General features: G+C 44.1%; 1 protein-coding gene across 12 annotated transcripts in view; it reads right to left on the bottom strand.

The window, feature by feature from the left end:
* ACSS3 (acyl-CoA synthetase short chain family member 3) overlaps positions 1-17437 on the bottom strand; it is a 203754-nt gene that overhangs the window by 26292 nt on the left and 160025 nt on the right. For all 12 annotated transcript variants that reach the window (XM_090042628.1, XM_090042623.1, XM_090042625.1 and 9 more), the window contains 2 exons: positions 4995-5076; positions 3887-4009 (listed from right to left, as the gene is read on the bottom strand). In XM_090042628.1, coding sequence (XP_089898754.1) covers positions 3887-4009; positions 4995-5076 — 205 coding nt within the window. The remainder of the gene's footprint in view (positions 1-3886; positions 4010-4994; positions 5077-17437) is intronic.

The following is a 17437-nucleotide window of genomic DNA, read 5'->3' as shown; positions in this document are numbered from 1 at the left end:
TCTACCGAAGTTCCAGACTTTGTCCACCTTGTCAGCTTCCCTCATAAATCCTTCAGTGCTATCTTCTACTTATCTCCATATGCAGTTATACCTCTCTGTGCTTGTTTGCAAGTCTCCTACACTGTCCACATATAGGTTTTTAACTTCCAGAACTAGGTGACTGTGTTAATGGTCAGTAGATCCTTACCTCTCATGTTTTCAGAAGCAAGGACACCCAGGGAAGTGGAGGAAAGGCCAGCTGGGGGAAGGTCTCAGTTCTGGCTGTGCAAATGAATAACCAGATGTGCAGATGTCTTTCACCTGTTATGCAGAAATACTGCACTTATGTTGGCTACTTATGCACGCAAGTCTACAGGAGGGGAAAGTCCCTTGGACACTTGGAGAGAAGAGAGGACAGCCAAGGAGAAGCTAGAAGAGAATGCCTAAAAAAGCAAAAAGCAAAGAGTTGTTTTTGCTACTAGAAAAAAAGGGAAGGCTCAGGGGAACTTCTCCTCAGTGGGGAGAGAAGTTCTGCTAGACATCCAATGTCAGCCACAGATCCACAGTGAGAGGCTCATCATTCTACACACAAGAAAATTCAGAGTTCACCACCCTTAGCCCAAAGCATTATGGTGAACATAATCAGTTTTCCATTATGAAAGCCTTACAAAAGAGGTTTGCCATGCATACATCCTGTGCTTAGAAGAATTTTTAATATATAGCTCCAAATGGTTATATCTAGATTGCAACACATGAGAAACAAATTCTGTAGCAAAGCCCCCAAATGCCTGTGACACGTGAGCACAAAATTCTGTGTAAGTGCTACGTATCCACACAAAGAATGCACCACATAAATACACGGGACATTTGTTTGCTCTACGGTACAAAACACTCTCATTTAAGTAAACTCTTGTAGCAAAGCAATAGCACTGGGTCTGTAAAAAATTAAAAGAAAAAAACAGTCACTGTTATTTCACATGCCAGGCACTAGTGACTGCAAAACAAATGTGTGCCCTGCAAAACAAAAGTGTGCCTTAAAATTATATTTACATAGTAGATAAATTTGTCATAGGATTTCCATTCAAGGAGAACTTTGACCACTATTTCATGGCACCTACAGGAGATTCCTTTACCCTCTCATTCAGAGCGTTATGTGATACTTTTTTGCTCCATACATCAGGCACATTAAAAGAGAGGCACTGTATGTTGTTAAAGAAAGGGTAAAATCTTAATCAATTAAGTCCTTCTGGATCAGGAAAGTGTAATAACAGCATCAAAATGGTAAAGAAGATATGGATGTTGGTGCACCCACAGCAAACATAACACATAGGCTCCCTCTACATGTGCAGGTAAAGGCACAATGGATCTAATGTGCAATTCACATAATCGTGCCTCCTGCCACGCCACAAGTGCATAGCAGGAGGTGCAATTGTCAGACCATGCATTAGATGCCATTGTTCAAAATGCCATTGTTTCAAATAAATAGAAAGATTGATAATAGAAATGGTGCATGCCACTGAAAAGCTATACCACTAGAATATAAGAAACCAAAAATAAAAGGGAAGGTTCTTATAGAATGGCAGCACTGCACTGGGATTAATTCCTACTCTCTCCTGCAGCAGCAGCAGCGCCAGTATCCACGCACAGGCAAGGAACTACTCAAGCTGAATCCCTTTTAATATCCTTTGCCTTAGTGAGAGGCAAACAGTTTGAAATGCACACACAGAGAATAAGCCAGAAGCTACAATTATGAGAAGTATGTAACAACCATTCAGCGAGCAACAGAGAAAGCTGTAACTTCTATAGCATCCCTATAAAGACAGAGTGCGGAGGAGACTTGTGGACACCTTGGTACAATTACCTAACCTTACTGAAACATAAGATTGAGATTTGTGGTAAAAAAGCTAAAGAAAAGCTTGTTAAACTATGTGTAACTATAAATGTAAATGGAGAGAAATATGCATGTTCAACAAGGTGACTACCACTTAATTAAAGGGAGAGTCACTGAACCTCTTAATTCTGTATTTACTGATCTTACTGAAGAGTTCACTGTGTTGTTGTTAATGTTTTCTCATTTAAATACCAGTTTGCCCTGCACACATTAAGTGCCGTCTAGTTTTTCAGTTTTGTTCAAAGGTTGAACTGAGAAGCTATAAGAAGTGTTCTTAGGATTAAACGTTTATTGTTTTCTGGGGAACAAAAATGCATCACAGTAGGGGAGAAGACAGAAAAAAATAAAGACTGTGATAATGGAAAAGCAGAGGGCTCACATGGCACATAGAGATGAAGTGGTACAATGCTAAATGTTGGGCAATTTACATCACTACCCATTACATCAGCTTCAGATCCAGAGTGAAAAAATAAGGAACAATACCCGATTCATACACTTAATGATACAGATGTAAAGACCAGGAGTCACCTTCTGTGCTGTGCCTCTTCTGGCAGCTCTATAATGCGCAGTGCAGCACCTTGTAGGAACATTCAACCCAACTATAAAGGAGTGTGCAGAGGGTCATGCATTAACATGGCTATATTTCTTCCAGTACTCAAACTAACTTGTTGAGAGCTGTGGGGGCATGACACAGAGTAAGGTAAAGCTGATGACATTTCCATTCTGTATTACTCAAAGGTTTCCCTTTTAAGGCACACAATTAGAGTAATCCATAGAGTCTATGGTAGCTTTTGTGCAACAAAAAAATCTTGTGTGACCACAGAATGTCCGGACATCTAAATTCTACTCTTTAAATTCTAAAATGTGAAACATACAGGTCAATTTATATATCACAAAAATTGTATTACAAACAAATTAAAAATGAGTTCCTGAATTACTTGACTGCTAAATTAAGAGCATGGAAAAATACACTATTCTCTAACAGCAAACATACCAAATACCAAACAAAAAGCAGACTCGTCATATCTTGAGGGAAATCCAGAATTGGCAATTACAGTAGGTCTGGACAGGTCAGTAAACAAGGAAATGAATTTCAAATGCTTTTATAAAATGTACTGTTGGTAACTTTGGGCATTACTTCAGTGAATTGGGACATATGGATGAGGTCTTCAGAAGAATTCAATTTTGGCTTACCTCTGCTTCAAGTGAAGCCAATGATAAAACACTTGATAAGCTGAATTTTACCAACAGTATCAGTAGTGGTGGAATTGGCCAAACACCGTGTTTTTAAAAATCCACCCTGGATCTATTTCTGTTCTTCAGACAGCTTATTTTATAAAGCACCTACTCCTATAACTATATATATATTTTTGATGCACTTCAGAACCAGGTACACTTCAGAAAAAGAGAAACCAACATGCAAGACAGATGTTAGATTTGTAGTGCTACAAAAAACAGATATTCAAGCACCCCCCCATACTGGTATAAAAATGTCCAAACATTACAGAAATTCCACCCATACTACAGCAGTGTTCATGTTTGTAGCACCACACGTAACTTCTGTAAAGTTGCACGTAGCAACAAAGGAGAGCTGCAGGCTCCATGAAAGCCCACCACAGAAATCTTCTGCCATTCTGACCACTGGAGGAACAATAGCACTCCTTGCTGCCCTTCTTGTCAATGACTTGAGCAGCAGCTGTAAAAGATGTTCTCCCACCTTAACTCACTTGCAGGGAGTCAAGGGACTGTCCATGATTGGGCTCACTGACAAGCTTCCCTGGAGGGAAGATGCGTGTGTGGGGGGCGGTAAGAGGGAGGGAGAGAGACAGAGAGAGAAGCCCTAGATGGGGAGCGTATTTTAGTGGTAACCTTGCAGTGCTCCAGCCAGGGCCTATTTTTGTATAAAATTAACACATAGTCAAGGCCCAAATATATTTCTGTGATTGTCTCCATTTTCTAAGTATAATTATCTTTATTCTTCTGCTTGTCTTTTTTCACTGGCAAGTTTGTGCTTACCTCCTCAATTGCACCTGCTGAAATTCTATGACCTGCAACATTGATCACATCATCAACTCGAGACAGCACATATAAATAGCCTTCCTCATCCATGTAACCTGCATCCATGGTATCATAGTAGCCCTGAAAACAGAACCACAAAAAATAACCTGGGATTAAGAATAGAAATAAGAGTGTTCTACAAACAAAAATAAGACTGATTTGGTGAAGCAGAAGAAAAAAAGTCTACATTCTTCCTATCTAAAGCTTATCCTTTATATCATGTATATTCACAGTAAACTAACACATGCTGAATCACATAGACTCTAAAGAATATCAGCTCTGTCTTTTCCTTCCTTTCTTTTTTTACTCTATTATTTTATTCTGAAATACTTTATTCAGAATTCCTTTTTCACAATATAGCTCGATCATGCTCCCCAAGTGAGTTTCATGACTCATGTGAGGTTAGAATAAGAGAACGTAGCAGGCCTCCATGTCCAGGCCTCCCAGGCCTCCATGTCCAGTGCTTGTCTCATGTAGGGTACCTTTTCTGAATCCAGTAGAAGTAGGTTCTTACAACAAGGAGAGGGGCAGCAAAATTAACCTTGATCCTAATGATAGTCTTGTTGTTTATATCTGGAATTTCATGTTCTGGAAGCATAACAGCAATAGCTTGCCACTGAACAAAACAACAGCTATTTACTGGTCTATTTTAACTGTCAGACCAATTCTTCTTTGCTTTGACACACACAAAACCAAACACTCATAATTCCATATAGAAAGGAGAGGTGAGAGCTTAGACAGTCCACAATATGTATTTATCTGATAAGGGCAGCATAATTAATTTCATTGAAGTGCTCAAGTCCCCTTCCTAGTTGTGCCCTCCTGCTCCATACATGCCACCCATGGAAGTCAAACTGATTTTTTTGGATCTCCTTCAAATTAGAGCCATTACATGCTAATACTCCATATAAAGAAAGGTTTGACTTGAAATGTTTTTAGCTTTACATATCTGTACATAGACATATGCATGGATCCATCAAACTCTCTCAAAAAAAGAAGGAATGATATAATCTAAGTTAACTAATATCTTGGCCATTGTTTGAATAGTTCAATTTGCAATTCTTACTGGAAATTTTTGGAAATATATCTTCTTGGTCATTTCCTGATTTCTCCAAAGACCTGAGAAGGCACCAGGAGGCAAAGGCAACCTGTCATTTAAAAAAAACAAACACAGTGAAAAAGAAAAACAGAAAAAACACGGTGGAGTACATAGTCAGAATCAGAGAACTGAATTCCTCTCTCATACTCAGGTAAGTATATATTGATTACTTAACAGCACAATAGTCCTGTTTCATAACACTATAGATCGCTTGCTGACTGAAGAAAGTACAGTTGGATGTACAGTCATGGTGGCCCAGGAAATATGTTTAAAATACTTTTCCAGACCTAGAGAAGAGGACGTTATGCCCAAAGGCATGTCCATCATCTCTCAACTATACAGCTGATCCAAAACAAGTATTAGCAAAAAACCACTTGTGCACTGAGGGAAATCATGTTTAGAAAACTAACGATATCATCATATACTCCTAGAGTTGTATATATTTTTAATCAAGATGCTTTATACAAAACAAGTGTCTGACTTCTATCTGACTTTTGGTAATATAATGAAAGATGTGTTATGATTATAGACATTTCTTATCCAGTTTAACATATTGCCTGAAATAAGGCATCTGGCAGAAATTCATACTTGGTATGCTATACTGATACAAGTATTTTATTACATATACACACACTTTACATACATATACTCACACCAGATCAGTTTCTCATTTTACATAAATTGTCATATCCCAATTGATTCACCTCATCAAGAACTGGATCATAATGTTTTTCAGGTGTTGCTGTTGTGATAAGGGGAAAACATTTTTCTAAAATTTATAAATTATTGGAGGGAGAAGGGAGCCAGTTACTGCATTAATTTGTGGAGACAGCAGCTAAAATGCACCAACAGCTGAGTCCTCAACTTCTGCTCAACACCCCACCACACATACATTCTGCTTAGCACACACACACACACATATGAGGGTAGAATAAGATCACAACACATGCACATGTGTTGAGCTAAACGTGTGTGTGTGTGTTGAACAAAAGTTGAGGACTCGGGTTGGTGCATTTTAGCTTCTGCGAGTGCTACTTTGTCTACTAAGTGAACACAAATTATTTCTGAATATATAACCCCCTCTCCAAATAATGTATGCATTTTAGAAGAGGTTTTTTCTCCATATAACTATAACAACAACAGAAATAATAATGATACCTGAGAAACATTGTATAAAGTATATACACATCTTTCAAGCAAGGGTCTAGCTATGAAGAAGATGGGAGGGGAATATTCCACATGAATGTTTTTTAGATGGGAAAAATTCCTTGGGTTGAAAAGAAGAAATAGTAGTTTCTTCCTCCAAAGTTTTGACTGTCTGTGTGGATAAAATGTTAAAGAAACTGGCTTTAATCCTAAAAGCTACAAAGTCAGGAGATGAAATGGGGTTTTATAAAGCTTACCTCTGAAAGGAGAGAGAGAGAGAGTGCAAGTGAGCTCACAAGCAAAAAAGACAGCAAGGAGGAGAAAACACACATATATCAGATAAAATCATGTAACCTTGCTTATGGGATGCATATTCTGCTAAGGCTGTCTGTTCTGGTCAGATGTGCTCCTTCTCTGCATACCCTCATTGGTATGTATGTTTAGAGGTATGGGACATATTTGTGCCTGTTTTAAGTGTTTGTAGATAAAAGGTGAAAACAGGCACAAGGGTGAAAAGAGTCCAGTGGATCAAATACTTATGTCCACAGGCCCTCTCTTCCAAACCTATAAAGTCTGTAGGCACATAAACCTTGCAAAAGGCAAGTTATGTAAGGGGTTAGCACTCAGTGAGCTGTGCAGAGATTTGCAATGGGGTGGCCTTCAGTTCCAGCACAAATGTGGCACATGGAAGAAGGATTCTAGACAGGAGTTGTGGCAGAATGCCATCTCCATCTCTCCCCAAACTCTGCTATCAGGTGGATGCCTAACCTGGCAATTTGGTTACCATGGTCACTGCAGAGGGCAGACCCCCTAGCCACACTGGCTTCAGGCAACCCTGAGTTGTTACCTGAGCTGGATACATTCCAGATGAAGGAAGAAACCTGCTCCCTCTGCCTACGTGACTGGCCTCACACAGCTGGGTATGGGCCTATTGTTCTAAGCAATCTCATCATGACTGGGAGGGGGCTAAAGACCCTGCTAACCCGTGATGCATTTCAAATGGGTTGGTTGGCAGCCAACAGATGCTGGCCTTCACTGGATTAGGTAAATTAAGTCATACTATATAAGTTAAGGACTGCCCACGAGGCAAAGCAGCAGCCATGATAAGAATTCTAAGAGAAGCTCGACTATCAGAAACTCACTCTCTCTCGAAACTCATGGTCAATGAACTGCTTGCCTCCAGAGGGAATCTCCAGCTGCCTCTGGATGATACTTGTCAGTAAGCTACTTGAGATCTACCTAGATATATAGCTTGCAGTAACTCAGATGCATGATCAAAGGCTACCATGCCACTGTTTGCTCTAAGGTATTTCACTGATATTGCTCTACCCTGTACCAAAAACAGCTGTGCCAGGCTCCACAGCTCTGGAATCAGCTCCGGCATCAGCTCTGTGCTGGCTGCAACTGCATGGACACCTTGGGGCAGGCTGCACTGCCCTGAGGTGTGCGCGCAGTCACTGCCAGCACGGAGCTGATGCTGGAGCTGTGGAGCCTGACGGAGCTATTTGCAGCCTGCCCGCTGCTTGCTGCAGTTGCCCAGAGCACAGGCTGGCTACAAACAGCTGCACCGGGCTCCAGAGCCCAGTCACCAGCTCTGTGCTGGGAGTGGGGGAAAGACCGGGGTTGCGCTGCCTCAGGCCCTTCCCCCACCACCCGCTCTGATGCATGGGTGCATGCACTGGTACAGCGCTGATGCCGGGGCTCCAGAGCCCGGCACAACTCTTTGGAGCCTCCTGGCTGCAGCCAGCCCTGGCTCTGGGTAGCTGCTGCCAGCCACAGAGCCCAGGCTGCTCCCAGCAGGAAGCTGGGATACTGCAAGCCCTGCTGGAAGCTGCCTGGGCTCCAGCACTACCCAGAGCCGCGGCTGGCTTTGGTGTGCTGAGCAAAATGGCCTCACATGCCATGTTCAGCACACGTGATCAACCTGTTCCAGTGGCCAAATACAATCATTTGGTGCCTAAATTAATTTAATGCCTGTATTTTAGACAGCAAAGATTCCATAAAGCCATAACTTACATGGCAGAAGCGTTCTCATCTGGACAAAGTTGTGCCTGACTCGAACTTAAGTTCCAATCCAATCAAAAATGGACCAGGGTGGCACCTAACTTGCGGGTATGTCTTTGGTGGACCAAGTCTGTTAAACCCACTGAGAGCACACTGACACCAATGAATGTAATGCAAAATGCATTAGGAATGTTCACTGTTACTCAAACACATGGGTGCTGGTGATCATGGTTTAAATCTTCTCAGGCCGAGGAGGGCCTAGAACCCATTTCCTTGGTGAATTCTTTTACCACAAAGCTATAATAGCAAAATCAAACATCACCACCACCACGACCTTCTCACTAGGCACCTTCTATTGGAAGAAAACTTAAATCTTTGGAACCTTGATGTATGGAGGCATGTAAGCTCTAACACCCCTGTGCTCCATATTTCCATGCTCTGTATGGATCCACACTCTCTGAATCACCTTTCATAAGTACCTCACCCTTCCCACTGACTACAGAAAGCCTATTTACCTAACCCAGTTTCTCCAAATTGTCCTCCTAGGACAGGTGCCTCACTTTTAAGTAATTTGGATCCAAGTACTTGCCTATACTCAAGCAGTAGCACATCTTAGTCTGGCTGTTTCTGGGGATGCCCGTTCCCCTATGATCACAGAAACATCCAAACCTGGACATATGTAAGGCTGCTGCATAGCAGGCATTTAACGTTTTTCAGAGACTGAAGTCACAAGAATGGCTGCAAGTGGAAAGAAGTACTGTCCCTGGCATACTTCTGGATCTGGAGCATGCTTACTGGCATGAGTGGGTGGGTGGAGCATGCTTGCAAACAGTTGGCCTAAAGAATGTTAGTGTTTCTGTACAGAGCAGCCTGAAGGGTCTTTAGACTGTCAGCTGAAGGGATTTACTACCAAATCAAATTCATATTTGTTTTTCACTACTTATTTTTAACTGTTTTTTTCTATTATGGTGTTGTCTTCCAGGGCTACTTAGCCAGTCTTGGCTAGATTCACCTCTAGTAGAACAGGATATAATTTGCAACCGATAAGAAAGAATGCCTGATAAACATTACTTCCTTCTTCTGAGGGTACCAACAAGGGACAACTGATTTCAAAATACAGCCAAGGTTTCATAGGAGTCCCCCTATGTTTGAGGCTTTCCAGGAAGGTGTATAAGCATCTGTGAATGTCCTGATTACTGGTATTTAGAGGGGCTTTACTGGCCAATTTCAGGCTCCCAGTCAGAGTAAATCTTGCAAGCTAGAAATGCTTTGCACTAGCATGACCCCATCTTAGCTCACATCCCAATAGAAAACACCTAGGAATTGATTTAGCTCTACGGTTGGAAATATCACACTTTGAAAGATAAATTTCTTGTTCAAACTGAAGAAAAAACAGCAGACGATGTTAGTTACCATGGCTGTTGCTTGGATGTTAATTGCCAAGCAATTCAGAACAGTTATGTTAGTTACAGATCTTACACCTATGATTTATTTAAATGTCTGAGATGTCCTTGTGATGGAGGAAAAGGACACTTCATGTTGACAAAATCATTAATGATTTTCTAGTTCAGTATTCAAGAGTTTTCATTTTAATGATTAAACAGAATAACCCATAGTATTTCTGGCATAAGAACATTTGCTGTTTTGTACTGTCTTTGAAAATTAAAATTAGGAAAAACTCTATAACCAAGTATCATACATGCTATCAAGAAACTGATTTTTTAATTGGAAATAACATTAGGTGAATAATACATAACACCTCAGACCAGAGAATTTACTCATGTCTTAGCTACTGACCATTCAAAATGCAAGAGTTTTTAAAGACATAAGTAACAATTGTAATACTTCATATTTTCTTTACATGTAAAGGGTTGAGCAATCAAGAAAATTATAACTGGTATTTTTTCTATTCTCCTTTTGTTCCTTCTTCCCCCATTTTCTGTGTTTATTAATTAGTATTCAACAAGTCTCGGAGCATCTTTGGGCTTTGTTACATATTCATTTTAAGTGGCTCAGGGATGGCTCTTAACTCCTGGATTGTCCACATATTAAGATGTAAACTAGTTTTAAGCACCATGTAGGCATCTTAGGGCCTTGTTACACATTGCACTTTGAGCTGTTCAAATGTTAGTGCTAGCTGCAGTCTGAAGCAATAACCCTTTAAGGCTAAAGACCTTCTCTGACTGTTCTCCACCTGCACAGCTGTGACTTGCTACTAAAGGGCTGGTGAGCAGAGACCTGACACAGAACAGGAGGTTGGGAAGGGGACACTGCATGCTGGGATGGTGAAGAATTGCAACTTGGGTAGCAAATATGTAGGGAGTGACCACACATTCATGGAACACAATTTGGGTAACATAGATCAGAGATAAACTTGCCCTGGAGTAGTGTAACTTTAAGCCACCTTAAGTGTGCTTAAAACTAGTCTCAGGTGTTAATCCGTGGACAGTCCAGGGGTTAAGAGCTCCAGGAGCTGCCTAAAATTAATGTGTAACAAGGCCCTTAAAGTTACACCACTCCAGGGAAGGTTTTTCTCTGATTCATGGTACCCAGCTTGTGTTCCATGAGTGTGTGGCCACTCCCCAGAGATAAGCTGCCCAAGTTCCAGTCCTCCAGCATCCCAAGGTACAGTGTTCCCTCCCTTCCCTCCACCCTCCTGTTCCGTGTGGAGAAACTTTCTAGCCCCCTAAACTCTGTCTGGGGCACCAAGCCAAGTAACTCACAGCTGTAGCTCCTACTCAGGCCCCTGCTCAGCAGCTCTCTAGTGGCAAGTCAAAGCTGTGCAGGTTGGGGACAGTAAGAGGATTTTAGCCTCAAATTAACCCTAGCATCGACCAATATTTGAGAAGCTCAAAGTGTAACATGTAATTGTAGCAAAACCCCCAGTATTTCTTTCGGGTTTTTGTTTTTGTTTTTAACTTAGAAAGATGACATCCCCTTTTTCCCATCACTTCTGCCTTTTTCTCTCCCATCCTCTATTCCTTATGAGTATATATATAAATAGCTATGTTAAATTGAAACCCTGTGTACATAGTCCCCTTTTATAGTAACCATGAGCTATTGTAATAATGTTTTGCTGTGTGTGTTGGATTACTGTAATGTATTACACCATACGGTTATTGTGTCTTAAGTGTCTCTATGTATTTAGGCCTGAAATGTGGGTTGGCATGAGTGATGTCAAGTACCCATTTTGTGTGTGTCAGGTTCCCATCTTGTTCCAATCTTGTCCCCATGCCCTGTTGTGCAAGTCTGTTGCAATTATGACTCACGGTTAAATCTGTAACCTCTCCTGTGCAAATTGGTTTTCCTTGAATGCCTGAAGCAAAAGAGTGAAACACAATGATAGCCGGACCCCCTACTAAATCACCCCACCATCAAAAGCAATACCTGGATCAATGACCCAGACATTGGAACCACTCTCAGGATTCAAGAAACAAAAAGATGAATCAACCCGCCATTGTGCCAAAGCTGCATATGCTCAGTATGAACATCTGGAGCCCTCTGGAACAGGACTGACCTTGCCTGGACAGGCCCTCCCCATAGGAGATCGGAGGTAGTCTGCCCCATAAAAAGTAAAGACTGACTCCTGGGGATGCCATCTTCACCTGGACCAGACCTGCTCCACATCACGCTGTCTGTCAACCCAGAGGCCCTGCTGGACAACACCTGCTGGAGAAAGACTCTGACTGGCCATCAAGAACCACCCCCCAGCCTGGATAGTTAGCTATCACCCCCACCCTCTCTTCAACCAAGGATTTGGACTCGGTTTCTCTTCCCTAACTGGACTCCAAACCGTCCACGGAGTCTCTTTCTCCTGCTACCATCGTGTGTGTGAGGGGGGGGGAATGTTTGTGCGAGTGTCTTTGGGGCCAAGCTGTACAGTACAGTGTTCATTTAATAAAACTGTTATTTGGACCTCTGAGTTGGGTTTTGCTTTACGCCGGTTCCAGCCCTACTCCAATCTCTGCTCCTCACCCCTCTAACTTCTGTCTCATTTCTCCCTCTCCTGCTTCTGGCTCACCACCACCTCTAACACCTGTCCCATGCTCCTGTGGCTCCAGCTGTCCTAAGCTCCTCTCTGCCTGCAAACCCCTGTTTCTTTGGTACTGCCTTTTCCCCTAACCTTTGCCACTGTTATTACCTCATCCACACTGCCTTTTCCCCAATCTCTGCCACTTACTCTTTAGTTACCATGCTACCCAAGCATAGGTACCACAGGCACCACCACACACACACTATCACCTGAGTCAGTGTTTAATCCAGGGATAGGCAATTATTTTGGGTAGAGGGCCACTTACTGAGTTTTGGCAAGCCATCAAGGGCCACATGACAGGCAGCCGGGGGCAGATAAATATTAATTTTCTACATTTTTTAGGGGCCGCATGGGCTGGATAGAATGGCCTGGTGGGCCACATCTGGCTCACATTTTGCCCACCCTGGTTTAACCTGTGTGTATATGTGTATGTATAGGTGTATTGTGTATGATTTCGTGTCATTATCATTAGAGTGTGTATGTGCTTGAATTAGTGATCGGTATGCATGTGCCTAGGCTGGTAATCTTGGATGTATATGTGCCTGAGTTGGTAAAGTGTGTGTATGCACCTAATTGATTTGTGTGTTTGTATATGTGCAATTGTGTCACACCCTCCCATCTAACATGGCAATTTTGAGATCCTGAGAGTTAGCCTGACCCCACCGGGCAACATAATGAGGTGCTTTATTCCCTGGATGATTTATCATATACGTCTCAATTTTCTGGATTACTTTTCTGTCTTGTATGCAGGGGAGAAAGCAAGAAGTACATCTTTTCAACTTGCTCCTCTATCCTGCTTTTTTTTCCTCCTCTTTTCTCTATTTCTCCATACGTTTATCCCCTTCCCTCTATTTCTCCATAGCATCTCAGTTTTCTGTTATGGTCCCTACTCAAGAATTCAGCACAGAGTTAGCAAATAGACTTGCACGGAATCTTTGGGAAAGAGTTAGCCAAGAAAATACAGCTGGAGCTCCATTCAGAGTCATGCTATCTGTTCCTCCTATATATAGAAATACAGATAAAATACAATAATTAATACCATGGCAGAACATCAGTGATAGCTGGGACACATCTTCATTTGTATGACAAAAACTGACACATCAGACAGGTGTGTGCATCATTTTCCATGCCAAGGCCCTGGAAGACACTGTTTAAATATCATACAATAAATATGTTCAATAAATTGTAACATGCCCACACACTCAGGCAATTTATTGTGCTAAAAATGACAAACCCGTTACACAACTTTGTGGCTGGTTTGTATGGCACTTTAATTTGAACATGTATCATGTTTAAGCCTTGCTATGCTGTCCTGAATGCACGGGGGCTTCACAGGGATCTTAAAGGGTACAGGCTGCATGGCAAGGTGTTCAAAGGTACCCACCGGCTGCGTGGCATGGCGTTTAAAGGTACAAAGGCAGGGGGTGCCAATGGGCTCCCTTGGTGCCAGTACCTTTCCAGCCTTGCCCTGCAAACCTGAAACTTGGAAGTGGGGCATCAGAGGCCAGTCCGCAATGCCATGATTCTCACTGTGCCCTTTAAACATTTGGGTAAAGGGAGAGCTGGGCATCATATACTGGATGCCCACTCTGGGCTCAGTTAGGATCAGACTCATTTCATCCAACATCCCAAAAATCACATGCCCCCTGCCATGTATGGCCCCACTGACATGGTACACTTCTGGATATAAGTTTATACAGGTTCTAACAATGGAGTCCCAGTCCATGAGCAATTATAAAAATACATGATAATAATACAAGGGGAATCCAGCTTGCCTAAAGGCACTCTAGAACTTTGCTAGGACACCTGGATTGAGATCCCTGAGTCAAATATACTTCCCAGTGAAGTATGGATTTCAGTAGAAGCAAGTTGGAGCTCTTAATTGTGCAAAAAGAGCCAAATTGTCAAGACCTTATCATTCCAGACAGTGATTGTCAGAGCACTGTTTCAATACTGTAGAGAGAAAAAATGCCTTTAGCCTCAAGCACCATTCTGTCTTGTAGCATCCTGGAACTTCCCCATTTCAGTGTCAAGTATGACCCTGCTTACTTTGTGGTCTCTGAGAAAAGCATAATTCAATTTCAGTTGTCTCAACAACTGAAAAACTTCAGATCTAGCTTCAAATATGTGTAAGAAAATACATGAGCTGGTATTGACAAGCCATGGTTAGGAAAGCATTATGAAAAAAAAGGGTTGAAATGCAGTCTAAGATGAGCCTGAGCTAAAACCCTGATGCGATAGTCACAAGGAGATAAAGGATAATAAAAAGAATTGCCTAAAGATTTAAAAATATTTTAGATGAAAAATGCCAATTGTTCTGCTTCAAGCAGATATCTTTCCCCTTTGGCTCAAGTGGTCAGGGTCTTGTTGGATTGCTTCTGTTCAGAAAAGAAAGTGACTGTACAAACCAGGTTCATTTTTGAGGAAATCCTGTTATTTATAAGGAGTGCACAATGCACTTTCTCTGGATCCCATCAAAATAAGTGACAGTGCCAGGGCTGAACACAGGCATGGACAAACCCAGTGCCTGGACAGAAAGTGGGCCTGAAAATGGTAAAAAAATATATATATATATTATTATCGTTATCTCTGGCAAAAGGGGGCTCCACAGTAAAATTTCACCCGGGGCCGTGAGGCGTCTAGGTACAGTGATGGACAGAGGGTAGTTTTGTACCTCAGATTCTAAGCTGCTTTCCCTTAGACAGCACTGTGCCCTAAAGCAACTATGTATTGACTACTCCCCAACTACAGCACATGTAATAAGTTCAAAAGCAAACATCTCCTTTTCCCTTTCACAGCGTCTGACAAAACAAGTTGCTACCCATGAAAGATCATGCCTCTTTGAACCAGTTAGTCTTTGAGTTGTCACCCTGACCCACTTCAGACTATAAGGGTTAACAACCTCTCTATTTCACCTTCCACATGGACAGTACTATGCATGGTCCATTGTTTCAACCATCTTAGCAAATAAAAAAGATTCCTTGGGTGCATCTACACATGCATTTAAACACTATTAAATTTACTGTGCATAAAGCTAATATGCATTAAGCGATTTTTGACAGGTGTCTACACATGCAGAGACTTGGCACTAAATATACTGCCAAGTCCCTCCAGCCCACTATATGTCCCTGAGGCCATTGGCGGGGGAGCTTCAGCCTGTGGCCACCTGGCTGCCAGTACTTGGCAGCCATGTAGAAGCCAGAGCCAGCTGCCAGCACTTGGAAGCCATCTTGAAAACTCTGGTCCCTGGCCAACCCCTTTGCTGCCCAGAAGCTAAGTACCCAGTGCAGGGAAAGCACACAACAGCTCCCTACACCAGGGCTGCTCCAGCCCCTGCCCTTGCCAGTGAAGGCCAGCGCCCCACTGCTCCAACCCGGCCCCTGCCAGTGACAACCAGTGCCCCGCATTCCTGTTGGCCATGATGCTGGCTCTGCTGCCCCCCTGCTCCCCCAGGCCCTAGGACAGCCATGCACCTGCCAGCAGGGACCAGGGCACTGGCTGCAGGAGGCCCTGCCTGACCCACTCCTCCAGCACTCTCCACTCCAGCCCGCCTTCCCTGCTGCCCAAGCATCCCCTACACCCTGCCTACACCCAGCACTACTGTCAAGACACACACATAGCTGAAACAAAAACTTTATTACCCTCACAACAACCACCTCCATCTCTCTCTTCTCAACAAACAGAACCTGCAGTCCCTTCCCCCTCAACCAACAGAGTCCCTCCACCACCCTCCCCACCCACCAGCCAACATTAAAAAACCCACTTATGACTGGAAAACTGTTTACAGTATTTCAGATCTTTGAGCCAAGAGTAGGGGGGCATGGGGGAAGGCCTAGGGGGCAGAACCCTGGGGCAGGTGCCCAGCACCCCAGCCTCCAGATGTTCCCCCGTGTGTCCGGGAACCACAGCATCCCTAGCAGGTAGTGGCTTCATGTATGGCTGGGTTTTCAGGCACATGGTGCAGTGGATTATGGTGGGGCTGGGGCCTAGCAGGTGGTGACAAATCCTGGAGGGGAGGGGGTTCGGCCCAGGTGGTTGGGCCAGGTGGGCAGAAGGCACCTCAGGACCTCCTCCTAGGCCCAGACAGGGGCCTGCTGCAGGGTGTGGATGGGATCCAGGGGACCTGCAGGGCTATGGGTGGGGACTGAGCAGTGGAAGGCATGGACACAGCCACCAGGCTCAGGAGGGTGTCCAGGGCCTGGCATTCAGCATCCCCTTGCTGCTGGAGCAGCTCTACGTGCTCCCACTCCAAGGCTTCCATTCAGATCCAGTGGTCCCATTGCACCCAGTCCTGTGCCTCCACCCAGGTGACATCGTCTGTCTGCCAGGCCTGTGCATGGGCCTCCTGCCCATTCACTGGAGCAGGACAGTTCAATGGCTGGTGACTGGTGCACTGCCACCAACAACTGGAGCAGGATGGTCCAATCCAGGGTGTGCCACTGGTGCAGCCAGCGCATCAGGACAGCTCCAGTAGTGGATGGCAGTGACCTGGAGACCACATCCCCGCTGGGGCTGGTGGGCTCTCCCCTGTGTCCAGATTTTGGCCCTGCAGAGGCAAGAGACAGAAGCCTTTTGTGACAGTTTGCAACATTTCAGAGATAAAATGCTCTGCACCAGAAGCTGTGTACTACCCAGCTTCATATCGGGCGTTGGCCAGGCATGGGTGCCCAGGGACCATGGTAAGTCTGGCCAAGCAGACCCAGGCCTGGATGGCTGCTGCCCAAGCCCCCTGTCTCCCCTTGCTACCCTGGGGCCAGTGACCTGCTGGGTGCTGGCCGCAGGCAGCCTACCTCCCCCGCCCCCTTCCCAGGGCAGGCCAGGTCAGGCTGCTGGCAGCACCTGCAGCTGCAGCTCCAGACCCTGCTCCCCCACCCCCCCACCTCCTTGCAGGCCAACTGCTTTGCCACACTACCACCCAGTCCATAGCACCCACACTTGGGGCACACAGGACTGCTGGAAAACTGGGGTGAGGAAGGCCTCATGAGGGGGGCCCCCTAGGGCTGGACCCTGTTCCCTGAGTGTACCCATGTTACATATGCTCTGCACTCCTGGTTTAGGACCCTGAGCTACAATAGCACAGGGGGAAAGCCCAGACTGTCCTGCAACCTCTGCCACCATTTGAAGGACTACATGTGGCAGCACTACACATCACTTCCCCTGCTGCTGAGGACATTACCACCAGCACTGACACCTTTCTCAGCATGTGAGAGGCCTGTGCCCACCCAGC

Source organism: Crocodylus siamensis, chromosome 4 (genome assembly GCF_052110815.1).
Source record: "Crocodylus siamensis isolate JL-2025a chromosome 4, ASM5211081v1, whole genome shotgun sequence".
In the NCBI taxonomy this organism is placed as follows: Eukaryota; Metazoa; Chordata; order Crocodylia; family Crocodylidae; genus Crocodylus; species Crocodylus siamensis.
The sequence above is the reverse complement of the archived record's forward strand: the minus strand, read 5'-3'. Positions and strand labels throughout refer to the sequence as shown.